At 40.1% G+C, this 27,995-nt stretch overlaps 1 protein-coding gene across 4 annotated transcripts; it reads right to left on the bottom strand.

The window, feature by feature from the left end:
• Positions 1–4: 4 nt before the first annotated feature.
• med12 (mediator complex subunit 12) lies at positions 5–23,923 on the bottom strand. 4 transcript variants are annotated; one of them, XM_053324119.1, is made up of 43 exons: positions 23,788–23,923; positions 22,902–23,006; positions 22,579–22,770; positions 19,401–19,560; positions 19,042–19,217; positions 18,052–18,162; positions 17,447–17,719; positions 17,150–17,296; positions 16,870–16,969; positions 16,631–16,767; positions 16,389–16,520; positions 15,740–15,866; positions 15,316–15,545; positions 15,139–15,198; positions 14,808–14,981; positions 14,397–14,541; positions 13,324–13,442; positions 12,169–12,312; positions 11,904–12,067; positions 11,249–11,380; positions 10,771–10,998; positions 10,522–10,666; positions 10,140–10,260; positions 9,028–9,138; positions 8,805–8,918; positions 8,498–8,634; positions 7,839–8,018; positions 7,454–7,525; positions 7,199–7,362; positions 6,720–6,881; positions 6,351–6,552; positions 6,024–6,133; positions 5,753–5,888; positions 5,392–5,541; positions 4,674–5,039; positions 4,391–4,535; positions 4,032–4,246; positions 3,728–3,802; positions 2,542–2,771; positions 2,176–2,353; positions 1,007–1,276; positions 544–625; positions 5–427 (listed from the first exon to the last, which is right to left on the bottom strand). In XM_053324119.1, the coding sequence occupies exons 1-43, from the start codon at positions 23,887–23,889 to the stop codon at positions 390–392; spliced, it is 6,561 nt and encodes a 2,186-aa protein (XP_053180094.1). In that variant the 5' UTR covers positions 23,890–23,923; the 3' UTR covers positions 5–389. The 4 variants fall into 4 exon arrangements, with proteins under 4 accessions (XP_053180094.1, XP_053180095.1, XP_053180096.1 ...); XM_053324120.1 differs by having other exon boundaries at positions 1,007–1,273; XM_053324121.1 differs by having other exon boundaries at positions 1,007–1,270.
• Between the last annotated feature and the right edge of the window lie 4,072 nt (positions 23,924–27,995).

Below are 27,995 nucleotides of genomic sequence, written 5' to 3'. Positions count from 1 at the left end.
TAAAAACTGACATGATTTTTTAATAAGAAATACACGAAACTGAAAAAATTGTACAAATTGAAATAAAATAAAAAAATTGCATTCTTATAATTTCTGGTACTTTTTTTACATAGACTTTTCCATTATTAACCATTATCTGTTTACTTTAGAGCAGGATCCCTCCTTTGATAATCCATAATTACAAAACTGAAATCAAGATATTTTCTGATCGTTGCCTCAGTGGTCAGAGATGGGTTTTGGTTCATCTGTTTGGTGGTCCGTTGTGCCTTGAACAGTCTTCTCTCCTAACAGCCTACACTGAACTCAACATATTCATCTGCCAACCTATAGGCCTCCACACATATCGAGTGAGGGACTTTCTCTTCACAGACTACTATGAACAAGCATGATCAGTAATATGAATTGGTGCTCTGTCCTGGTTGTGTGTCTGAAAAGAGAGACAGTTTGATTATAATAGTGAATTCTGCTCATCATTACAGACATGTTATAGCAATGAAAACTAGGCAAAAATAAACCTGGAAAAATGTTTGAAAGGTTTCTTACTTGAAAGTTGCTGTTGCAGCTGCCTGACCAGAGCTGCAGTCTGCTGCTGCTGCTGGGTCTGCTGCATACCCTGTCGGGGAAACTAAAAGAGATATATACACACATAATTGTAAGAGAAATAACAATGTTTGTTTTTCATAATCATCCTGCATTTTTTAAACCCATTAACTACCAGCTGCATATGCATTACATTACTACTAATTATTTTGTAAAAAGCCAGTTGTTTACACACTTTTTAATATGCCATAAAAATCAGCATTAATTGGTAGTAATTTTTAAAAAGTGCATTAGTTTTCCTTTGCTTGCAATTTTTGTCAAATTCCCACAATTTAACCACAAAAAGAGAACATAAAAAACAGTGTAAACTGTGTTTTATTTGTAATGGGTACAGCAATAATCACAAAAAAACTCAATGAAATCCTGGAGGGACTGTAAAGGCCACAGTGACCTGTATGGGACCTACCATGGGTTGCTGTGGGGGCAGTGGCTGCATGCCCAGGCCCTGGTTCTGTGCCTGGCCTGGTGGTTGCACCGCTGACACCTGCTGCTGCTGCTGCTGCTGTTGTTGCTGTTGTTGTTGCTGCTGCTGCTGTGGAACTTGCTGTTGAGGAGGAACCTGCTGAGGCTGGACTTGCTGCTGCTGCTGCTGTTGCTGCTGTTGCTGTTGTTGTTGTTGTTGTTGCTGCTGCTGTTGCTGCTGTTGAACTTGTTGGGCCTGCTGCTGCTGCTGCTGCTGTGGATACATAGAAGAGAGATAACAGTTGGTGCTTGTGGTAGAGACCTGTACTTTTGGATTTATTGTACTGATTAAGTTAAAGCTCAGCTTGGTCTGACTACTGTCAGAACTGCATTACAGCCAGAGTTTCTCAGCCTGTGGCCAATGTACTTCATACCTTCCTGCTGCCTGGACTCAAAATTAATGATTTTTTTTTTTTTAATAGCAGTTCTCTTTGAAGCACCCTGTCGGAGCAAATTAAGCCCAAATTTTACTTCTGTGTCAAGGTTTGTAGTTTTGCCGTAGCCCTACAAATTCACAATCATAGCATCACTGCAAAACGAAACACTGCCTAAAGACCATTTAGGCAGTGTTGCTTTTACCATACATCATATTATCCACATGACCTTACTTTCACTTTGTAATGATTCAAAGCATTAACAGTGTGTCCATCTATCCTGTGCTTCTTCTGCTTAGTTACACTTCTGAAAAGGTTCATGCAAGTAAAAGTAAAATTATTTAATTCATTCTTATCCTCTTACTACCTAACACCCTACAGACATGTTAATATAAAGGTGGTTCTTGTCTGGATCATTTGTATTTGTATTTTGTATTGCGATTTCATATGCCTGCAGAATCAATGAAAAGCGAAGTTTAAGGAGCCAATCTGAGGTTTTATACCAAAGAAATTATGTGATGCAACAAAACTAGTAACTTACCTGGATTTAAGAATACTTTTGAGGATAATCTGATTTTACAGTTTTGTAAATCACTTTGAAACTCCAGTGATACACCAAGTAAATGGTTGTAAATGTTTACAAGACCTTTATCCACTTTGTGATTTATTAAGTCCTCCAAAACACATCTTAATACCTGGATAAATGAACAGTGATTGGATGAAAAGCCAAGTGACATACTCTGAGTGCTTGTCTGAGGTACTGCTGCTGCTGCTGCTGTTGCTGTGCTGCTTGTTGTTGCTGCTGCTGCTGTTCTGCCAGCATCTGATTGGGCCTCAAGCCTGGATGGACACCCTGACCCCCCATGTGACCAATACTGTGCATGATAGGAGCCTGCTGAATGGGCTGGTGGGCAAACCTGAGGTTTATAGAAGATGAAGGAGGAAGATGAGGCCACATAGCAATGTAGTTAACCACAAATTTCACAATGAAAAGTCAAAGACAACAACATTAGTAATGAAATATGTTGCTAAACTCCTATCTGACTTTTTAGTGCTACAAAACATTATTACAAAAAAAAAAAAACACCTTTGCAACTGTACTGACCTCTGTGTGTTCTGCATATTGTGTGCATAGCCTGGGGCCTGCTGGTGAACGTAACCACTGGGCCTCTGCTGCATTTGCCTAAGAGGATCCACCACAGCTTGGTTGGCCCCTGGATGGGTGCCCTGGAAGTTTTGGTTTCCATAAGAGGAAGGAACTATACCACCACCTTGGGACGGATGCTGCTGCATCCCCATGTGTGATCCGTATGTGGTATAGCCCTGAGATATGTTCTGAAAAAACAAAACAAAAACAGAGACAATGTGGAATATTAAAAGCATGATGAAACTGCAGGTATTTGTGTTATTTTAGCCTTTCAGTGTTGGTGACAAACTTCCATAAAATTAATTTCAAATGAGGGTATAGTGCACTGAACCCTGTGTAAACATGTAAACAGCTTTTTAACATTTGCAGTATATAAAAATGTATAAAAAAGGTGACATATGCGCATCTTACGCCCCTTTTCATTAAAGTTCCTGGTACTTTAAAACAAGAGGAACTTGGGACCAAAAGTCCCTGTTTTACAATCCTGTTTGCATTTTAACCACATCCAGGTAGATCATGCAAATTAGACCTATGAGACATTAAAAGATGACTGAATCTAAACTAAGAGTATCTGTCTCCACAGTAAATAATCTGTTTGATGTTTATTTATTTCTACTTATAAATGTAACCGCCATGAAACAATCAGAAAACAACACTTCATTTCTCATTGACTGGCTTTGTTCTCACTGCCACCGCTCCCTCTCTTCATTCATTCTCCAGTTTGCTCAACCACCACTATCACCGCTCTTGCCTCACACACACTCTTTCTTTCTCTTTTAAAAAGTGAGTTGGGAAGCTGACAACAAAGCCTAACTTTACTTTTAACATGGATATATGATGAGAAATGTCTTCTCATCCTAAATCGAGTACTTCTTTTTTAGTAAATGGGGTGGTACAAAACTTGAAGCAGTCACGGTGCCTGTGTTTCCAATCAGCGACATTCATCCCTGCAAACCCTCCCCCCAAAGTTCCTCTACTTCTTGAAAGAACTACCCCCAGAGCTTAATTTAGACCCTGGTTCCTCTGGTGGAAATGCAGGTGGAGGAACCAAGTTCCCTTAAATAGGTTCTCAGTGCCTGTGAAAAGTCCCTCTATGGAAACATGGTGGCAAATAAATAAAAGTAGCAAAAAAGGAAAGACTTACTTGTGATGCCTGCATTGACGTGTATTGTTGGTTGGGTGTTATTTGTCTTATCTGCTGCCCTATCATGCTCTGATTCTGTAAAGAGAGATAACAAGTCAACAAATACCAAAGATTCAATTTCCTCTACCAGGAGGTAATGACAAACCCTTTCACTCAAAACAGCTACATCAGTCTTATCCTAACTAACAAAGTCAAGAAACAATCAAACATCAACTTAACTTTCCTAATTCTGCTCAGGCTTACTAACTCCTGCTTTAGGTCAACTCATTAGTGTTTCTTGACCTGTCAGTGCGGACTCACTCACCAGTCTGACCTGTAGCTGCTGGCGTAGCATCTGGCCTTGTGGCATGGTAGGCTGGGGCTTGTAACCCATTGGGTATTGTTTGTCCAGTCCCATCATACCAGGCATGCTTCCCTGCATACCAGGCATCATGCCTGTGTAGTTGGGCCGCGTGGGCATTATTTTGTTCATTGGTGCGTTCCGAGCAGGTCTGTATGGAGGATCTAAACCAGGACCTCCTGTGGAAAGAGAACTGAATTAAACCACAATTCCAGACAGTATTTAACATGTTGTTTCAAACAAAGGGACAGTCTTCATTATTAATTCTAGATGATTGCCAGACTTGTATGTCGTACTAATTATTCAATATTCTGGAAATTGACCTGGAGGTAGAGGCTGGTTCTGTGTGTACATGCTCATGGGCTGCTGGCCATAGGATAGCCTGCCGCCATATGGATGGGTCTGCATCAGCTCAGGTGGCATATTAGTCCCATAAGACACACCACTTGGTGTACGGGTCACATAGTCCTTGAGAAAACGAGGAAGAAATCAAATACTTTTAAAATCTGATTGTAGTGACTTCAGCTCAGATAATCTAAATATATACAGAAAACCAGTTAGTCAAATCATACTAATCCAAAATCATGAATTTTAAGCTTTACTGACATCTGTCTTGACAGACTGAGTTTTCTTCTTCTTGTTTGATTTCTTCTTATTTGAATCAGAGGGCACAGCGGGTACACTCTTCTCTGGCTTCACTGCCTCCATCATCTTCTTCTCTGGTTCCTGGGAGACAGGCGTCAGGGGCTCCTCCTCTTCAGGGGGAAGAGGGAGCGGTTCCAGGTAATAGCTACGAGGTTTGGGCTTCAGGTGGGTGTGGTAAAGCAGGAAACGCTGCTGCTCCTCGAATTTAGTGACCTTGCGATCCACACGCACTGTGCCAAACCAGCCCCAGGAGAGAGGGGCAGAGTGTTTGAGACCCTCAAAGACATCCCATGGAGAAATCTTCTGTTTGGTTGATACTTGAAGGCCCTGAAGGAAAAAAGACACTGCAGTGTTTAGATTTGCATGTGCTGCATTTATTGCCAATAAAGCTGATTCAGATTATAGCAAACAACCTGTTATATTGCTGACAGCCTACAGTTTTCTGACAAAGTTTGTGTATCTCTGACCTAGAGAAACGGATACTTGGCTTTTCCTGTGCCCCTCTCAATCTCTTCAGAAGACATTGTGTTTCAATGTGCATATATCTGTATGCACAGATTTTGTACATAGAATATTAGCATACAGTTTTATTAGATGAATCCTGGTTTGACCAGATGATACAAATTACACTAAAAACTCTGCAACTTTGCATGTAGACATCATGGACCATCTGCTTTACCTCCTTCTCAAAGCCAGCGATCTTGTTACCCTTGGTGTCGATAAGCGAGCCCTGAGGTTCACAGGTTATGACATCGCGGGTTTGCTTGGGCAGCGGCAGCAGCTGGCGAACCTTTTCCAAACTTTCTGACTGCCGATCTCCAAGCTCTTTCTGTGGATACGATATTGAAAGAAGCGATTATGAAAATACAAACAATGGACAAAGACACTTCCCCCTTAATTTTAAGGAAGGAAAGAATAAGAGGCAGTTTACCATTTGAAAGAAAAGTGTTGTATTACGCAAACATGTACCGAAATCGAATCGAAACTGTGGCCCAAAATATCTACAGATTCAATCTCCTCGACATGTGTGATGTTCTTACCCTGAGCTTCTTGACCAGATTCATGTAGGCCCTCTTATTCTCCTCCATGCTGCCCTGAGAGATACTGGACATGTCAGCAGCCAGAGTGCCGTTAATCAGCACACTCAACATGTCCAACACAGTTGTGAAGAGCTCACTGTTGGAGAGAAACAAAACGGTTCAATTGACTGATAATTGGAGACAACAGAGTTTGTGCTCAGAAGTGTCCAATTAGAGTAATAATGTGCGGATTGCACTTTAGATAGGGGTTTCCTCTGTATTTGGCACTTACTTATTGGACTGCATGTCCACTGTGCCGCTACTGATGATGTCAAGGAGCAGAACTGCCCACTCAGTGGTCTGCTGGGTGCTGCGCTGCACCGTGTCAAACATGCCACCCACCTTGTTGGGGCAGGGGAAAAATACTATTAAGACTCCTCATAACATGTTTGATACAAAATAGCAGAGTAGTAATGAAGTGAGTGCTTAATATATTGGATGATTAACTTGTGATATGCAAAAAGAAGCAATAACTAATAACTAACAAAACAATTACAGATGGAGGTTGTATCTAGATGCTGCCCTATAAAGCTGGTTGAGGTTATCAAGAAGCTCTTACAAGATTCAATCGAAGTTTCAGAGCCTCATGCATCATTTGCTTCGCCTTGCAGTCATCCTGGTACTGGTCCTCTCTCCAGTTTGTGACTATCTGCTGCACTTGGCCGTAGAGGGAGGTGAGAAGACCTTCCCTCTGCTCGTCCTGCCCCTTCAAGCAGGTCAGCACCAAAGACAGGAATGGCTGCTGACTCAGCAGAGACATACTGAGGAGGGAAACAATTCAAAGTTAAGATAGCTGGCAGATTTTATTTTTGTAGTTTCCGTATCTAATAAAAGGGAATAACTTGTAAACCGCCTTTACTCTGCAGGACAACCAATTAAAATCTAATCTAATTTATTCCAATGCTGAGGAAATATGTTTGTCACTCACCTTTTCTGTTTCTGCCTGTCCCTCTCCTTACGTGAGGAGGAGCTCAGGCCTTGTCCTTTCTCCAGCTCCTCCCCTGCTGCCTTCAGTACATGACCCTGCACTGAGGTGGGCAACTTTGCTATCAACGGAGCCACCAGCCACACACCCGACCGCTCGGAAGAGCTGAAACACACAGTACAGACAAGCTTAGATTTCTGTGCTGCTGAAAGTCAACCCAAAAAGTGAGGATAACATTAAGATCGGAAGGTTAGCATTTTATCAACAAAATGTAATTTAATTATAAGATAAGTAAATTACAGTAAATGTAAAAGCAGTCAATTTGTATATCTCAAAAAGCAGTTTTAGAGAGTAGGCATCATTGCAATGGTTGGAGCCTTTAAGTCATTATTGCTGTAACTGCAGAATGTAAGAATAAACTTCTAAATTCATGCAAAAAAACCCAAAAACAGTGCCTTCAAGAGAGAGACAAAGACACATACCTTAAAATAGGTTTCATCTTGCTTGTGGTGCTGCTATTGTTGGATCCGGAGCCACCTTGCACCACTGCTCCATTCCCTGAGGGGTTATTGGAGTTCATCTCAGCTGATTTTTGAAAGACCTCAATTGTGGCCTTGGCTATGTTCTCCAAGAGAGAATAAAGCTCCTGTTGAAAAAACAAACAAGATATTGTCAGATTCATTCGACAGGATGCACAAAAGTTAGGTCCATTGAAAACAACAGAAGAGGAAACTTACATTGTTTGCACTCTGTTTGATCATTAGCTGCAGCTCCAGAGATGACTGTCTCATTGTCCATTGGTCCATATTCTGCAAACAGGACAGGGTTTATGTTACTCACATACATTCTTTCCTTATGGATAGCGTTCATATGCTGTCAAAAGCCATGTATGGGCATGCACAGCTTACTCCACTGGTAATACACTTAGTTAGCCAGAAGAGGGAAGCAAATAACCACAGTTGAAGAAAGACAATTTAACAGCAGATTATATGGATTTATCAAGGTTTTTTTTTAAACAGTGTAATCAGATGTTCACCAATGTCTTCTCTACCACTGTTTCATGTGCTATCTTATTAAAAAACAGATGATTTTCAGGCACAAACAGAAAAAAAAGAACCAAACCTGGAGGATGCGTTTGATGCGCTGTCTCTGAGGGTTGTCACCATCATCACTGTCCAGCTGGCGGTGAGGGTAGCAAATAAGCTGCAGTAAACGTTGGGCTTGAATGTTTACCAGCACTGGGTCCTGAAGGGCACTGCTGTCCTCAGACAAAGATTTCAAGCATCGCTCTCCAACCCACTCCTAAAGAGGGAAAGACATGAAAGATAAAGTGGCAGAAAGGAAAATGTGAAAGTGGTGAAAGCAAATTTAATTTCCTGATGTAAGGGATTGAGTTACAGCATCTTTTTTTAAGGAGCGGTGCTTCAGTGATACTAAAGCTCGAGCCAGAGTATCATGAGTCATGCAAAACGATCTTAACCAAAGATGGTGGGTGGTGACAAATACAGTGGAAGGGGTCATTTCTCAGATATAGCAGTGCACATGACAGAGCCTTTCTAGGTACAAAAAATGTGTTTGAAGTCTCTTGACACCATAGAGCACGTCCAGCCCTCTGAGCGGCTGCCAGCTCTCTTTGGCCTTGATATCTACGTGAGATAAATGACATCTGCTGCTGAAAATTATCCCATTCACCCTTTTTTATGCCTCTTTGACTTACTGCTTGTACAAACAGCTCAGAACTGCTTCTGCATCATTTACCTAATTTCAGCTCATGTTCTCACCTGCTGACAGATGGTCTTCAGAACATACTTTGCGTATACATCCAAGCTGGCTGTTTCTATGGAGACATTGCGCCCCTCAGATATGTCGTCGAGGCCAGCAGGGTGTGACAGTCCCGAGCCCCTTAACTCAGCATCACCTGTAACATGGAGAAACCGTGAAATCATGATAAGAGCACAGTATAATAATCTGAGACAATGAAGCAGAGTAGAGTTTCGACATAGAAATGTACACAATCCTCATCTTGATGGTCATTTTTGAAACCGCATTTTTATATGACACATTCTCACATTAAAAAGCTCTACTTACCCAGCATAAAAACAGCTTTGAGGACAGCAAATACAGCTCCAACAACTATGCTGTTCTGAGAAGCAGCGAGAAGGTGGCGATCACAGGACGACCGGATACCAACTGAAGATTTATCTGCAAGTCATAACAGCATTATTAGACAAGAAGTGAAAGTTATGACTGTGATACAGAAAGAAAATATTTAGAAGACATGTATAGGAAGGTATCTGGTTGTGGCTACTACCTGACTTTACACCATCTTGGGGGACGGGGTTGCGCTGTGGCGTCTTAAAAAGGTGCAACAGAATCCTGCAGGTGAGTCTGGCTCCTGGCTCAGAATCTTGCTCACTGCAGGCTGAAAGTAAGTACAGACACACGCGCATCGATCCGAGTTGAGTTTCCTCATCCACAAAATCTACTACATCAAAGTCACACATGTCACACATCTAAAATTAAACCTTGTCCTAGATTTTTCATCAGCCAGGATGAAGAGGAGTTTTCACAGAACTCTCGTGGGGAAAGAGGGACTGAGAACAAAGCGTTTGCCACAAGCGCGAGCTGTTGGCATGTGTAGTAGCATTATAAAATGAGCCAAACCCAACCAAACAGCATCGCTGAATGGGGCTTTGTTTCCAAGCTGGGAGGGAAAAAAAAGATTAACAGTGGGGAGAGAGAGAGGCACTTCTCTGGCCAGTGCACAAAGCACACCGAGGCTTCATGGACCCAGATCAAATATGCTGTGTTTACTCTCCTCTCTGATAGAACTAATGCATTATACAGCTTGGTATTCCTTCCAATGAGCCAAGCTGCAAAGTACTGCTCACTCATTTATAGAATGCCTGATGGCTCTGATATTATATATTGATGCTGTTTTTAGGGGGGGAAGTGGTGGTTTCATGGAGAACCCTGGTGAGGTAATATCAGAGGGCAAACCAACTAAAGTGAACAAAGTCTTATCAATTGCCTAGTTTGAAGGATGATGATCTGATAACAATAACATTAAAGGATAATTACCGTTTTTTACAACCTGGACCTTATTTCTAGCATAAAATACGATCATTTACTCACCCAGACAACTTTGGTGTCATTTGGAGTCGTTCGGACGGAATTAGCTCCAGTGGAGCGCCGCGTATATATCCATATAATGCGAGTACACGGGGCACCGAAGCGCAGCCTCTATATAACGCATTATCTGCCGTGAAACTAGTTCATTTCACCAATATTTTGTTATGATACGTTAGTGCTATTCCCCTCTGAGCCCGTATTTTATGCTAGAAAAAAGGTCCAGGTTGCAAAAAACGGTAATTATCCTTTAATACACATTTTTTGTATAGCTTCAGATAAAATCATCCTTACCTGCATTGAGGAGGGAAGGAATGGCCACACAGCGAACCAGGTCTTCTAGGAGTAGGCACTGTCTAGCAATGAGAATAGCTACGAAGGTTGCCAGGGAATCGTGGAAGGACAAATCACTAACCTGAGGAAGACCAATGCAGAGATCAAACTTAAAATGAATGCTGTGAGATGAGAAAAGCTGTTGTAATTCAGTAACCGACCAAATAAGACACTTGAAAATATATATTACAAGTAGAGTGGCAAACACATAAATTCAAGAGAAAAGATGAGATCCTTCTATCAGTTTCACAAGTACCATCCAAAGTATGGGGTGCAGAAAATAGATAGCTGTCCATTTAGAGTAGATAAGTGCTGGATAAAGAATCATTCAACCACAACTTACATCTACATTACACAGCAAATCATTGAAGCCACAGTTGCCGTTGTTGGAGGAGCAGCAGAGAGCCTTGAGGATGCCTAGCCACTCAGCACTTAGAGAGCGACAATACGCCGTCAGTTCCGCGCACAGTATCCCGATATCGTTCACCCTGAAAGCCCATTTAATAACGTCAAACAACAGTCCAACAAAAAGTACAAAACTTCAGCAGTCTACACCAAACATAGATATATATATAAAAGCAATATAACGAACCTCTCAGGGTCTCGGTGGTCCACACACACATCCATGAGCACATTACAGACAAAGCTGTAGCGGTTGGCCGGACTGTCATTGAGGATCTTGCCCACCATTGAGTGGTTGAAGTTGTGTGCCGAAGGATTGGCGATGGCCTCCATCATGAATACGGGGTCCCAGAGCATGTTGGAGTCAGACGGGTCAATATTGCAGTAGATGGAGTTCTTCACTTTGGAGCAGAACTCACTGAAAGAGAACAAGAGAAAAGGAGAGGTTAAGGATTAAGACTGGTACTGACAACTAAAATGAAACAAACGTGAATTACATCAAGTGAAACACTACCGATAATCTGGCATAAATCATGTGGTAGTTGATTTATTGTACACAAACATAAACATATTGTAGGTTCTATGTTTTAGTATATTTCCCAAAAGCGACATCTATCCTACAGAGATTAGTCAAAAAGGTTTATAATAAATAGCTGCTTTATTTCTACCTGAAGATCTCTCCAAACTTGGTCTTGAGGTGGCTGCAGGAGGTGTAGAGGTCATACAGGTAGGCCAGGATGCAGCGCTCAGCAGAAGAACAGTCTGCCGGGTTCACACCTGATTTCACCACGATGCGCAACCTGAAAACACAATTACACGCATGGTTCAACAAAACTCCTCGGCTATAAACTTAATAGTCTTTTGTCACAGCATTACTTTTAGATTTTACTTTAATTAGAGGCTCTATACAAGTTATCTCTAATTCCTAAATCACCAGCATCATAAACAACTGCTAGGAGTGCAGCTGTTCGGTGTTAAATGCCCTGTCAGCATCTGTGTGAAAATAAAAATTCTCATTAAAGTAAAACAGTAAAATGAGAAGGCTCTCAGAGTGACAACGGACAGCATTTTTTTAACTATGCAATTACAAACCAAAACATCTTTTTTACTACGTTAATTATAAGGTTAACCAATGTCTTAACCCTGCAACCATTCAATCTAATCTCTATTCCTATTGATTTCACAGTTACGACCACAAAACAATATATGGTGCGATAGTGAAGTCTACAGCACCAATTAAAATCTAAGCAAGCGTATCGAAAAATTGCTTACAACATTGAGATTTTGAGGTAAACATGAAGACTATGTTAGTATGTGACATACCCATCAAAAACCTGTGCCGTCTGCTCAGGATTGAGAATGAGGCAGGAGTGGTACCTCCTCAGCACTGCCACGATACACAGACACAGGCTGGTGGTGTAGCTGCCCACCAGGCTGGACGACTTCAGCAGCAGCTCGGCTTCCACCAGACTCAGCTCATTCAGAAGCTGCAAAACACACAGTTGATGTTTTGTTTTTTTAACAACGATGAATAAAATGATTCATTCAGATTTTTCCCCAAGTACATCAGTGATAGAGCTGTTCATACCTGAATAGCAAAATCTATGAGGCCACTAATGTTGAGGGAGTACTCCATGAGGTCAAAGATGAACTGAATGTGCTGGACGAGAGGCAGGTGATAAGACATCCCTAAGGCAAAGCTGGTGATCTGTTCCAGCACATTTCTGGACACCTGCACACAAACAAAAGATCCTACATTATTGACATGCAAAAAAACTAACAATAAAATCCCCAGCCTTGATTCTGACTGTGAGCACCCAACACAATAATATGCTTTTTATTCTGCAGAGCTACAACAGGAACAGCCTACATATAAAATGAGCATTAACATTCAGTAATGCTTTGTCATAATAGTTTGTCAGTTACTGAAATGTTGTCAAAGGGTGAAAAAAACAGATACATTAAGACAAAAATAGTCAAAGGATAAAACTGGGTACAAATAAATCTTCCTACTTCTTGAAGACCCCATTAAAATATTTACATTTTCAAGCAAAGATCTTATGCTATAAGCTTACTTCAACTCAAACCTCCACAAACAACCAGTATGACAATTTCAATATTTAGCCTTTGACAGTCACATTAATATAAGAATGAAGGGAAAAACAACCACTGTGTTTTTGGAAAAATGGTCCTATACATCAAATTGACAAATAAATAAAACATGTTTAAAAAAAGAAAAAAAAGGTCAGATCCCTGAACTTTTTCAAACAGCTTCTGGTCTCTTGAGGCTTGTTAATTGGTAAAAAGTACGACGCACACTTGACCCTGGAATTACTGCAAGCTACATTTTAATTAAAAAACACTTAATAATGCAAATTAAAATCGTATATATATTATTTTTATATTGAAAATCATCTATTATATATATGTACAGCTGTTACTGTATTAAACTTGAGGATCAAATGCATTCTCCATTGCAACCTTTATGACTGAGAACCCTAAATACGTTATGCTTTCAACTTAAACCGGCACTTGAATCAATTATCCATTCAAATTGTAATCAAACATTTCACAAGAGAAATCAAATTCTATTCAAATGAGTCACCTTAGGAGATCTTTTGTTTTTGGCTGCTTTGAATTATAAACCCTTTGAGTCATCCCCAAACAATTAACTGATTCCTATATCCTCTGCAACAAGACACACATGAGGACTTCAAAAAAAAATAAAAAATTCTGGTCTGACCTGGGAGGTGACCTGGTGCTGGTCAAAGTGGGAGAGGTGCTGGAATTTGGAGAAGATATCCTCAGCAGTGGGAAAGGCCTCCGGCTTACTCCTCTTCCTCTTTTGTCCTTCCTCCCCTCCTGTGTATGTGGGAAAGAGAGAGGGGGAGGGAGGTAAGAGAGGGAGCAGCAACGCGAAAGCAACTCAAAGCGGTATTCTTTCCAGTCTGCCGAATAGGCCAGCCGTGAAATCAAGTTAAGCCAATGGTCTGTTATCTTATTTCCAGCCTCCTTCGATGTGGAAGCTTCACTGCAAAAGAGACAGCTATAAAGTCACTGTTAAGCAAAATGAAAATGGTATTTTTCATTGAAGAGTCACACAATTGTGAGCTGAAGGTCATCATCAGCTCACAGGAATGTGTTCAAGTGTCACAAAACACTAAAATCTATGCAATTATAACTCTGAAAACCCTAAATCACCTCTATAAGGTTGCATGTATCTAAGATAAAGTGGCTGTGAACAGATGAGGGTTATTAGCATAGAAATTGGATGAAAAGAAGATTGAGTGATGCAACTCCCTTGGGTCGATAAAGAAAGGAAAAAAATGTTTGTTCTCTTAAGAAGGGCAGGGAAAGTGAATACAAATGAAAAGTATTCAAAGAGGGAGAGTTATTAGGGGTGTAACAGCTGGAATGGCCAGAGCGGAAAAACCAGCACTCAGCCTGCATGTGAAGTGAACAATGTTTTACAAACACCGAAGCATGACAAAACTCCTCCGTTCCCCACTGCTGTCTAGAAAAACATCATCTCTCTCATATGATGTACATGGATTACTCTGCAGAGAGATGCTTGAGAAAATGAGTGAAATCGGGGACACTATATCAAAGCTTCAAGTCATTTCACGGACTCCATTTACATCCTTTAACATGAAAAGTGGCTAAAATGAAAGTGTAATGTAATCTTCAATGACAGTTTGCTGCCAGACAAACTGCATGCTCACAGCTAAGCTAATATAAAACATGAGTAAATGTGAAATGCGGGATGTTTCGCAATCACTCAAAGGCTGATAAAACTGAGACACACAGTTAACGTACCAGTTTCTGCTGTGCTTTTGCGGTTAAGGACCTTCAAGATATCTTTGGTAATTTTCTTGATGGTGTGTCTCGCCTCATCTCTCAGTTTGCCTACACCGTAGAGGACCACTAACCGCTGGTTGCACTCATGGCTGGCACTCTCCTCCTACAGACAGGGACAAAAAAGATCCTTTTAAACCCGGTCCACCTGATTAACAGCAGCAAAATATTGATATTAAGAAAACAAAATTAGCTCAAACAATATATATTTGTAAGCAGAGTCAATTTAACTGGACCAGAAACCCTAATATTAACAGAATTATTACACTATGAACTATCAATATCAGCCTCAAGAGTTCATTAACAGACCATGCAAAAAAGAAAAAAAACAAAACAACACAATGTCAATGTCATGTCAATGATTTCTCCTACCTGAGGAATTGGGAAGTGAGTGGCATATTGAATGTGTCGGGGTTGCTCGTACAGTTGGGGGAAGGCTGGGTCCATGCCCTTGTCTTTACAGGCAGCCTTACTGTCCTGCTCTGGGGCAGGCTTCTCAGGAGAGGGGCTCCCCTTAGACTCGCAGTGCATCGGAGGTGAGAACATCTGCAAGGTAAGAGGAGGCAGAGGTGACTCTGAGGAATGTTTTGTGTTTGTAAGAGCCATGGAGCATGCTGTAGAAGTAATTATAATGAATTAAACAAGATAGCAGTTGGTTCTAAACTATATTTATGCATGCAATGTGGTAATACTGTATGTCTACCTCATCAAAATTAGCACTGGAGTTGTGATCAATTTCCATCGACTCCGACAGACCGGTATCCTGTGAAACAAACAATAACCATATGTTACCCTTTTACTCCCCACACTGGCACAATGTACTGTTGCATAAATGACTCATCGCACTCCACAACACCAACAACAGATGCCGCCAACATGCCTCCATCTTGACGCTGCTGCCTGCGTCCTGCTCCTTGCGCTCTGATTCATCGGAGGGCTCGTCACTAGGGGAGCGCGGGCGCGGCAGGTGGGAGTCAGAAGCCAGGTCACCGCGGGAAATGAGCGTGCACATGTAGATGTTGTGGGAAAAGACATCGTGACGGATGAGCTCACAGAAGAGCAGGACCAGGTTGGAGAACTCCACTCTTTCACTTTCATTCCCAGGCTCCGCTACACAAGGGGGGGAAAAGGATTTGAATTATTTAATACCAGGTTTCACTCACAAAATCATTTATAATAAATATGCACCGGGTAATGAAATAGGAGGCAAAGACCAAAGGAAATAAAGCTCCTTTAATATGAGATCAAGTTTGACACATTTAAGAATCACAGATGCAAGACATGTAAAGAAAAAAAAAACTCACTCAGTGTGGGGGCCTGAGTGTCGAGAAACTGTAGCAGCACATCCTGAAAGACTGGTAGTGTGGCAGCTGAGAGGGAGCCGGATGACACAGAACCCTTCTCATCCACCACCTCCGACTCACCACACCTCTGCAAACAAACACCACACACACGCACACACAAGTCACACACACACCCGACAGACAACACAGAACAAACAGTCTTTGAATACTAAATATAGAAAGACCTATTTAAAACTTTGTTCTGTTGAGTTCAGTTTGTCTACAAATGCCACAAAATATGAATTATGGAGAAGGAATTTCAAATATTATTGCCATGTTTGGGGTCATTAGTCAGACCAACCCTGCAGTAATTCATACAGAGAAATTCACCATGTAAGGTGGAGGAATCTTATAGACTTATGATCATCTATTTTAGTGTAACAGAGCTAGAGATGTTGTCAACTGCTGTATTGCATGCACACATAATTTATGACTATTTAACTTGGTTAGAGGTTTAGAACCTGGCTGGGATGATACAAAAAGAAATTATTATTTTTATTACTCTGATTTCTTCTAAAACTGTGGAAAAGGTTCATTTTGGAGCTATGGAAAACAAGCAGGAGATTGAGCCGTGTAGCAGTGAGTCAGTAGGGGGTGATGTGTCTCATACCTCGGCTTCTATTTCAGCCTGTCTCTTTTCCAGCAGCTTGGCCACCACCATGGCCCTGTGTCTGCCAGAACGCTTACAGCACACTGCCCATTCACAAAGCAAGGTCACCACTGCGTCGTCATCGGGCGACATCTGGACAGAATCAGGCGTTATGAGACAATACGGCTAAAAATAGAACCATTTGGTGCCACATTTTTTAATCTGGTGATCACACAAGTCACGTGGGACCAGCACAGACATACCTCATGACCATCTTTACTCTGGCCTGAGCCAAATATTCGGTTGTACAGGGAGTCCAGGGAGTTGTTAAAATCAGACTTCTCAAAGCTGTGGTTGTCTAAAACCTCCAGGGTGTGTAAAACCCTCCCGATGGTGAACCCTGGCAACAGATTACAGAAATCATTTCAAACACGCACACACAAACCTCTTCTCACGAGCTCGAGAGCAGGTGTAAGCAGAGATGAAGGGACAGTTTTCTAACCTGCTGTAGTCTCCTGGCACTTATCAAATGACCACCTGAACTCCACAGCCTGACCTCTCTCCTTAACTTGCTCCTCAATTTCTCTCAGCTTTGCACGGACCTGCAGTGGAAGAAATGGTGATTAATAATTCCAATTATTTTAGAAACTGCCATGACACCTTTATGCTGCACACACATATTTACAGGTTGCCCTGGAATAAATGATCAGTCCCCTGTACTCGTTTGAGAGTTTTTTTTTTTTGTCAAACCACAATTTCCAGATGAAAAAAAACAGGAGTACCTGCTGAGTAAAGGCAGTATTTCCCCCTGGCATTGGTAAGCTGGAGGGGGCGATGGGCAGGAGGTCTAGAGGGGAACCAGTCTTGTTTCTGCTGTCTGTCAAAGAGTAATGCCACACCAGAGCACTGGGACAACACAACACAATGCTCTGATGTGGCAATGAGAAGAGCACAAATAAAAAGGAGAAAGAATAATTAGGTAAAATTAGTAAGTGAGGTAATTGTAAATTTTTTATCAAAACAAGTCAAAATATGTATCAGTTACATATTTAGAGTGAATTAAAATGAGAGCTTGATACCTGTAACATGCAGCTGAGGCCGAACACCAGAGGCCGGTGCTGCGGGCAGATGTAGAAGTCTGTGAAAGGTGTCTGCGGCTGGTTCCCTCCTGCCGGCTGGGAGGTGGGAGTGGGGGGCAGGGCGTTACCTTGCTGCGCCAAGATGCCATGGCCTGGATGCCCTCCTGCGCCGGGGCCCAGGCTCCCGTCGCTTAGCAACAGGTTGAGACGGCGCGTGCAGAAGTAAGCCAGTCTCCGTGACAAGTAAGCCGACTGTACGAATTCCCCCGAGTACTGCGGGATGGGAGAGATTCACAGCATTACCCACACTCACTCAGTCACGCATCAGTCAGGTTTAGAAATGGAAACAAAATTAAAAAGGGTGTTGGCCCCGGTGGCCACTTTCAGCAAAGGTCAATACCACCAAAGGACTGCAGATGATGACAAACTGTTGACAGCTGTTGAAGCCTGTCAAAACACTGAGCAGCTCTAAGATGTGTGTGTATCACTGCTAATAGCAGTATGAATGTTAAGCAAGTTTCCCAAATGTAATCCATCAGAGCCTTGGTGACGATATGAGACTGAGCTAGAGATGCTGAAGTGACAGTGAATGGATGTTAGAATACCTGCAGTAAAAGGGGCAGGAGAAGTCTGAGAAGCTCATCTTCACCAGGGCGGACCTTCTCAAAGCACTCCAGCACCCATGTCAGGAACTCGTGTCTGTCCAGCATACCATCCTGAACATAGAAATAACAAGTGCATATTTGTATAAGGTCAGTGATCATAAGTAGCATAGTTTTTATAGCATGAACCATTTATAGACCTCCATCTGCACATAGAGAAAACAGGAAATCAAGTTGGGGAAATCAATCAGGAAAAAGCAATCCAAGACTAAATTCCAGAGCTGCTATTAATAATTTACATTACTTATTAACCTGCTGATTATTTTTTTAATAGGTTCCTTTTGTGGTCTATAAAACATCTGAAAACAGTAAAAAATATCCATCACAATTCTTTAACTGACAGTTGGTCTAAAATAAAAACATATTTAATTTCTTATTCAACGAGATTGAAAGTTCACACAAATGAATATGTGGAACTGAGAAATGCTTAGTATTTTCACTTTAAAAATAGTTTAAATTGTTATTTTCTGTTTATCAACTAATTGTTTAAAATCAGCTGTAATCCATTAATTTCTTTAACTGTAATGTAATGTAAATACTCAATAGTTCAATGCTGTTCAGAATTTGTGTGAAACTTGCCAATTCTGCTGCAGACATGGGCAGCATGTTCTCTTAATTTGCATTTTTTCCTCTTAAATGTCTTAATTTCCCCAGTGATACTTGCTGCACAGCTGGTGCCTCTTTAGCAACTTGGTTAAGATCCTAGCCTCTTCTGCTGTTATTTACTTTGACAGCTAGATGCTGCCATAATTCATCAATGGTTGCAACATAATTTTGAAACTGTACATGTAACACAAATAATGCTTGTTGAAAAAAAATGTTTGAACTACTTTCCTACTTAGAAAGTGAGTGATGTGGTTAAAGTAACCTTTTACACTGTGACATGTTAAACTCAAACACTGTTCAGCAGTAGACTTGACAGCCTGAACTGACCTGAAACATGAACATGGCTAGCTTCTCGTTGTATTCCCACTGCTTCATGGCTGTTTCCACATCAACAGGAGTGGCTGGTAGGGGTGAGCTGCAGCCTTGACTGGGAGACTGCCGGTAAAACTCAGCCACCTTCTGAAGCTGTTCCCACAGGTACTTAGTAATGATCTGGGTCCATTCTACACAGATACACAAAATGCATTTTAAAGCCACAGAAATCAAATTAATAGCAGCACATTTTCTACTAAAAGAAATCATGTACCATCCCATAGAAGTAAGCATGATACTTTTTAGTCTAACATACCAGTCTGGGGGGAAAAAAAGATTAAAACAGATCAATGTTTCCAACACTGCTTGCTTACCTATACAGGGGTCAATCACATGCCTCTTCTTGACTTTAGTCTCTGTGATGGCTGCATGATATGCACAGGTCATCTTGATCATCCATGCCGAACGCATGACAGGGACTGAGTACTTGGCCAAGTATCCAAAAACCTCTTCCTTTTTGCTGAAGATTGGCACCTGTGACAAGAAAATATCACCAGTGTCAGTAACGCTGAGTGAAACAAGGCACACACACCAGGAATCTTCTCAAAACAGCACCAACAAAAAGATGAAACATCAGAGAATAAATACACGCTTAATGTAAAAAAAGAATCCCAGAAAAACAAAAATATGTGCATATATACATAAAAATCTGCTACAACCCACATGAATCAAACAAAAATAATATGAACATTTCACTTGAAATAAATATGAAGATGTTTTTGTAACTAATAGGATCATAAACAGATGGCACATTTGATTCACAGTAATTTATTCAAAAGTTAAATACTTTCCAGCCAGCTCACAGTTCAAGAAACGAGTTCAGTAACTACAGTCAGAAATGCTGCGTAAAAAACTGTACACATACTGTAGGATATATCCTTGCTTTGAAAAGTTTCATGCAAGAAAACACATTTTAGCTAGATGCATTTTCCTTTTCAACACTGTCTGTTCTATTTTATGAAAATTAATGCACTGGAGGAATTGCATGCATGAAGTCTCTAGATGAAGTTGCTGGAGAGGACTGGTGTACTTGTGAATGTGATCTGTCAAAGTCAATAACACAGAGAGTCAGAAAACACTGTTTACTGTAGTGAGATAATATACATATCTACATGTACATGCAGGGAAAAGCTACAATATAACAGTAAATGATAAGCGGCTTTCATTCACACATGAATAGAAAGCTCACCATTAATTTAGCATGTATTCAAAATTCAAGATCTATCTGCTGCCACTTGTAAGAGCACACACTGAGAAAATAATTAGCTGTGAGAGAACAAAACACCTCACACAATCTATGAATAACAGATTTTCAAGTTTTCAAAACAACAAATCAGTAATAAAAACTGTCGCCATGTAATGACATTCATCCTGTTTTCAATACACACAAACAAGACAAACAATAGACTTGATTTACACATAAGTCTCTGTTTCCACCACCACAGCAAGGAAATTACCACCATTGCAAACATTTGAATAAACATTGTAATTTAGCCTTAAGGTTATCTATAATTAAACTAAGCATAGTCCAGATGCTTTAGAAGTTATGACAATATAATAATTAAAATGATTTTTAACATCAGAAACTCAACTTTAAACATAATTTAGACCCAAACAGCAATAGATATGAGACAAAACTAGAATTATAGCCCAAAGCACCGCAGCTGTATTAAAATTAAAGAGGAAACAGTGTAAGCACTGACTGGATTGTTCTACCAAAGAAAATAACAACTTAACTTACCATCACTTGTTGAACTGAATCATCCAGCAGAATTACACAGTTCAGTTCAGCCACCGTGTTATAATCATGTTCATCTGTTTTTCTTCTTGGCTTGCAAATAAACGATAATGATGTAACCTGGCTACTTTTGCCCAGGATGTCCTAGTAGAAAAAGTCTATCGAGCTTTACCAAACCACAATAAGTGGTTACATTTTTTAATTAAAAGTTACATTCAACAGTTGCAAAAAGATTTTAAGTGATATTGCAAAAACTACAAAATATTAGCAAATTTCATGTAGCACTGATATGAGGATTTTATGAGTACTGGTTAACATCAGCTTTGACAGTAACACAAGCCTCTTCCAATCGCCACTCTGTAAAGGCTGATTTACGGCCGATTGATCGCTTCCACATATTCAATACCTGCACACTCGAAAACAAGATTGCAGCCATCATAACTTTATGGAGTTGTAAAATCCAATCTGCAACAAAAAGCGTGAATAAGCCTTTAGGCTGTACTGCTAATCATGAGCCGGAAAACATCATTTTTTGGTTGTTCTTACATTATTATTGTTAATGTGACAAAACGATTAAGTTCAGGTCCTTTCTAGCAAAGAATATAGGACATCTTAGACTGGGCTCGTCAAGCTCAGACTCAGCTAACCTTCATCAGTCTAAGCTGCATTTATGCTAAATTCCATTTACCTCGGAAGTTGGAAGTCGGAGCTGGAATAGACACCCGAGTTTGATCATTCCAGTTTAGAAATCAGAAAACAAGTTAGCTGGGTTAGCCATTGATAGCAATACCAGTTGATAAAAATGTATTTTGCTGAATTTTGCTCACACAAACAGCGTAGCAACACATCCTCAGATAGAAGTCAGACAGTGCTGTGTGTGTGTGTGTGTGTGTGTGTGTGTGTGTGTGTGTGTGTGTGACTGATTTAATAAGATACAAATAAGGCAAAAATGTGAATAAACAAGATATTACTAAAACTTTCACACTGTTGATGCACAGGGCTACCATCTTGGATTTTGAGGTTCGGGCTGGTGACGTTCGCCCGACTTTCCGAGTGTGACAACCAACTTCAGGGGGCATTCCAATTGATATTTCAGACTGGAACGCACCATTGGACTCAGCTGTGACTTGTTTAGGTTTACGTATTCATCCCAAGGCACAGTAGAGCCCAGTAATGTTAGCAGAATAGCGTGGTAGCATATTAAATTTAACATTGGCTAGGAATGGCAGCATGTTATAATATTTTATTTTGACAGCTCCTTAATTTCCCACAAATTTGAAAATTGCATTTTGATTTTTTTTGTGCTGCGAATTTTTGAAAACTGGATATTGCTACCAAATTAAATTACAGGGTTTCTACTACTTGTGTTTCTGTTTATTGCCTGTTGTCATTATGAGCCATGTAACATAATTTTGTCCTGCTGTGCACGTCTACAGTGCAATTTTAGAGTTACAATAAAAAGCTGAACCTAACAAAACAAAAACACAATGACAAAGGCTTTTTAACTGTTGTTCAACTTTTACAGATAAATCCATTCCCATAATTCTGTTCATGGGTGGGAAAACGATGGGTTCAAAAATCTACACAAGTGCTTCCCTAATGTAGAAATATGACCATGGGAAGAGAAATAGGGTTCAAAGTAGAGACACTGGCACAATGCAGTAGGTGAAGCTGTACTATCAGTTAAACCAATGTGAAAACAACAATTAGTAAAGAAGGATTTTAGTGATTTATACCGGGAGGGGTGGTCTTACCTTTTTTGCCAGCTGTGTTAGAGGTTTAGTCCCCGCTAAATCCGTGAACCAATTATTGATGGAGCTCTGTGACCGTGCTGTGACGAGCCAAAAATTATCTTTCTGGTTGACCTGTGGTTTACGCTTCCCTGTGTCTGGAAATGTGTTGTAACGCAGCTTCTCTGCAATGATGCTGCTGAAGTTTGAACTGATCTGTGAAGCATGGAGGGAAAAAAAACACATCAACCAAACCATAAACACAAAAATACAACAGGTACCATGCTCAGTAGAACCAGATTTTTATTTATTTATTTATTTTTTTTTTTAAACACTCGCATTGTTACCTTTGAAGGGTTGAAATTGACATTTTTGGCACTGCCATGTTCATCACCAGACACCGCCGGCTGATTGTTGAATCCTTGTTTCACATTTAGTGCAGTCAATTCATCCTGAAAAAAAAAAAATATTATCAGCACACACTCAAATGAGATAACATCACATAACATGCATGCAAACCTCTTAGTGTGTAAACTACAATATATCATCATTTCTATTCTCACATGAGCAAATGGTTGGGAAAATTAGGTAGAGTTTATCTGGGTTTATAAAGAAAATACACATAACTCAAATTAAATATTATTAAGTCATCATTAGATATATTTGCATCAACGTAGACAGGATATCCCTGAAGGTAAAGCAGTCAGTTTTCCATTTGCATCAACAGATTATCTCAAGTTAATAATAGACCAGCAGTTCTCGGCTAGGCCAAAACACTGCTGCTTTATAATCCAACACGGTTACTTTATCTCACAATTAGAGAGTGAATGGTTCAACTGTGCAGGTTTATTAGCTCATTCGTCGGAAGCAAACATCAAGCAAACAAACAATTACTAATCACGCAGAAACCAAAAAAAAGAAAAAACAGGCGACGCATACTGTTTTCTATCACAAAGCATAAAATAGACTGGTTGCAGATGATTTCAAACTGGATAGCACTTAGTTAGCTGAGGGCCTAGCCGAGAAAACTCTCAATTAAAGCGAACCGGTTGTTTTCCAAGTAAGCTGACAACCAACCCTGGAGCTGTTCATTGTTATTGCTAGGCCCAAATCGTCTAGAGAAGGCTTGCTAAAGAGGCTAGCTGGTGTTAGCTTCAGCTGCTTCTCGGCTGGACATTTTCTTCCCTAAAACATGACTGCTGGACTTTCACTTTGCGCATCGTAAAAGCTGACCTCTTTTTGCTTTGGATCTTGAGGATAGACGTCTGGAGGGCCGAGCCGGGGCCGCTTTAAAGGCCGGTGTTCGTAACTTAGGATCCCAAAAGCAGCCATCATCCAGCGGCATCACAGCCAGGGCTTTCCTCCTCCTCCTCCTCCTCCTCCCGCAGCCTGAACACAGAGCAGCGGACAAACTCACGTCCGGGGCGGGCTCAGCACCAGACTTCAAAATAAGAGTCCTGTAGGCCTGCACACTTCTGCCACAAACAGATGAACAACCAGGGGTGATTTTAGACCCTTTTTGGGGGACCACCCCTAAATTTGATCTCAGCACCCCTAAAAAAAAAAAAAAAAAATGATTATTGGATTTTTTCCCCCTAAAAAATATTTTATACAACTTGAATTGTCTTGCAAGCCTATATGTTAGAGATGGGACAAACACTGCTGCAGGTTCAAACAGGTTTAATGTACTTTAGATAGTTCTGTCATTATTATATCATCTTTCCCACATGGTTAACTAAGTATCTCAGGGTCCTCTCTGTATAAATCTGTGATTGTTTATTCTGAACCATTATTATTAAACACTGTAGTAGACCACTCTACTATGTATTTCTTGTTGTAATTTACATTATCCAGTGAAATTAGTCATTTAGTAGGGGGTTTGAACACTTGCAGGGCATTGTATGTCAAATTCTCACCAGGAGCTGAGGCCCCCTAAAGGTCTGATCCTAGAATCACCCCTGTAAACAACAACAGCAAACAGATAAACAACAACAACAAACAGCAAAGACGTTAAAAGACAAGTCTGTCTTAAAACAGCAGTCAGGTGCCTGTATGAATACTCAAAGAGGTTTTCCTCCTAAGATTGCCTTCAAATGTGCTTTCAATGTAAGCAGGGTTGAGAAAGTTACTTTTGAAATAGGTTACAGATTACTAGTTATCCTATTTAAAATGTAACAAGTAATGTTACTATTCCAGTAATCAATTAATCAACATAATGTAACTTATTTATTACATTTGATAACATTTTGATTACTTTTCTAATTTTCAAACGCATGTTTTCAACTGTTAGCGTAAGTGTACCCATTAAGCACCAAAATCTAAGTTAAGGGGTTTTTCATGGATAATCACATGATTTATAAGGGCGATCATTTCTTATAAAGCAATGTATATGTCTTATTTGACAATGTATTCATTAAGTCATGTAGATTTTGGAATATAAAATAAATATATTTTATGACAAAAGTCAAATGTCTCATGATTTATTTTCAAAATATAAAAAAATATTGTTTTCAAATCATTAAAAACAGCAATTATTTAGTAATTGTATTCAGTAACATGTTCAACATTAAAAAAATAGGAAAAAACCCTCCTGACCAAAATCTTAAAGGTCTGACTTCAGATGCAGTAGTCCTACAATGCAGTTGCAGTTTAATTCTGTACTTCTAAACACAAATTGGCCTCATATTGTGTTTCCTTGGACATTGTTTCCCTGTTGAGCCGTGGTGGAAGTATGGTAACAAAAAGAGGGAATTTGGCACTGAAAAGGCTTTAGCATTGAAAGATACCCACTTGGTTTGGCTCATTTTGATGGCTTAAGCTTTATATTAGCAAAAGTTAAGTGGCATCCAGTGATGAGGAACTCTCGCCCACTTTCACTCACTCCAGAATCTTGAATAAAGGTCGAAAGAGATTGCAGAATGTAACCGACTGATTATTTCCACCCCTCCCCCTCCCCATTCAAGTGGGGAGAACCTACAGAGGTCATGAAACTTGCAAAAAATGTGAAAGGTCCTTCCAGAGACAGTGTATGGTCTGTCCATTCTGGACCACTGAAGAAACATGGCAGGCTGTGTGGAAGTGGACCCCCCTCCTATGTAGCTATAAAGGGTTCATTCTAAGGTAAAGAAAACACAACTATGCTTATTTTAAGGTGATTATACAGAAATTAAAACATACAAATATATTATATTCCATTTCTGCCAAGTCTGTTCTGCTAGATGCTACTAAATTCTACACACTCGTCTTTATTTTTGCTTAGAATAAGGACTGGGGATTTTGGCCACCTTCGCTTACATTGTAGTGCATTATGAAGGGATCTTCTGAAGGCCAGTATGAACAGGATGAATCATTGTGGCAAGAAAAACCTGTTTTAGTGCTTATTTGAGGCTGTTTTTTTAAGACAGACTTGAAAAACTGTGAACCTTTCAAGATGTCATGTATACATAAATGTGAATATTTTCTGGTTTCTTTAGTCCTCTATGATAATAAACTGAATATGGTTTGGTTGTTGATTGTTGGTCAAAACAAAACAAGACATTTGAGTGTGTTTCTTGTACTTAGGGTTAGGGTTGGGTTAGGGTTAGGGTTAGAAACAGTGATCAACATTTTCCTAATTTTCTTACATTTTGTTTATCAAAATGACTAATCCATTAATGGAGAATGAGAGAAAATGATTAGTCATTAATGAAAATAATTGTTGGTTGCAGCCCTACTTTGTACAAAAAAATATATCAATAGTCAGGTTACACAAAGAGTTTGAGAAAAAAAGAGCTGTTTGTGAACATCTGGCCACAAAGTAGAAAACTGTATGTGAAACTGAGAGTCCTCACCTTGTGTGTGATACTGAGGTTACCCATGCACACACTGAATTTAGAAGTACAAATTTGGGCCTTGCTGTCTGTGTCCATCTCTGTGCATATGTATGTTTTTATTCAGCTACAAATATTTCTTTTACATTCGCAAACTCAAACATATATGCCCTTTTTGAGCCCATAAAACAAAGGACAAGTTGCTGAGCAAATGTGAAACATTGTTTAAGGATGATGGGTGAATTATGAATGTGCACAGACAGGGCTGGATTAACAACTAGTTTCCCCAGAACTCCACTTCACTAGAAAACCTAGAAACCAGTTTGTGTAAAATTCAATTTTTGTGTGGAGACGTGCCACCAAAGTACAAAATCAACTGACATGATAAAGATCCTAAGATGTGTCCTACTTTATCATCACCATTACCATAGTCAGCATTTAGTTTAATTCTACTGTGTTTCTAAATTAATGTGTTGAGTCAAAATCCCAAACAGCAAACGGGGACTAGTTAGCAGGGAAAACTTTGCACGTTGCACCAAAAGTAGGACAGACTGTGGACTTATAGAGAGGCCCAGCAACTAATTTCCTCCCCGGGGGCCCCGCAAGCTCGTTATTTATGGACAGGTATTTCACCATAGCACGCTGCTGACGCGTATTTGTCATTTGTAGTTTCTTAATCTTAGGTGTCAAGCATCCAACAGTGGTAGTTCAATAGTCTTCTTAATGTAATGTTAAAACAAGATGATTCATATTCTATTTTAGGAAGACTGACAGCGTGATACATTTGAGTGACAGACAGCATTAGAGGGTAGGAAGCTGTGAGCTAACAGATAAGGCTAACTCGTGTTGTAGTCATAGAAATGAACCCTGGGCAAGAATTACAAAGGCTTTTAGTTGTTGTTATGCAATTACTAGTCAGTGGATAATGAGAGTGGGGTACTGAGTCCAGTTGGTGTACAAAGATGTTTACTTCTCTTCCACTCACACACACATTGTAATTTTTGGGTTGTGAAATCCTTTGAGTTTTGTATAAATAAAAGAACGTATCCCTTTCATTCCTGTTCAGCTGTAAGACTTCCAAGTATTTTCTTGCCTTGTTAAGGAATTTATGACATTTGCTAAACGCTGACTTGTTTCTTCCCATTGCACATAACGGCCCTGATAGCAGCACATTGTCAGCTGTTTAACAGGCATGTGTGGAGTTAAGTGCCTTACAGAAGGGCTAGTTTAGTGCCATAACACTAAAACTGGTATCCAATGATGTCCTAGAACAAACTACCAGATGGACAGGTTTCAGTGCTTCAGTTTGACTTTTCCTCACTTGCTGTTGATCTCAGGGCTTAAACACATATATTTCTTTATTTGCTGCTTTACAGAGCATGTGAACAACTTGGAGCTAGCTAGGACTTAAAAACACTTTGGGGTGAACAAACATTATGTCACTCAATGGGTGTGTTACGTAAAAGGTGTTAACTCTGTACTCTCATACTAAGCTGGTCTGACAAGTTGATGGCAATCTGACAGACACTCGTCTAATGGAATATTTAAGCTTCTTATAAATGTCTCCATTACATTATCAGATACGCCAACACAAAAATAAGTATACAAATACTTTTATTGAAAAAAAGATCC

The sequence above is a fragment of the Scomber japonicus genome, chromosome 8, assembly GCF_027409825.1.
Source record: "Scomber japonicus isolate fScoJap1 chromosome 8, fScoJap1.pri, whole genome shotgun sequence".
Lineage (NCBI taxonomy): Eukaryota > Metazoa > Chordata > Actinopteri > Scombriformes > Scombridae > Scomber > Scomber japonicus.
This window is presented reverse-complemented; position numbering and strand designations above follow the sequence as displayed.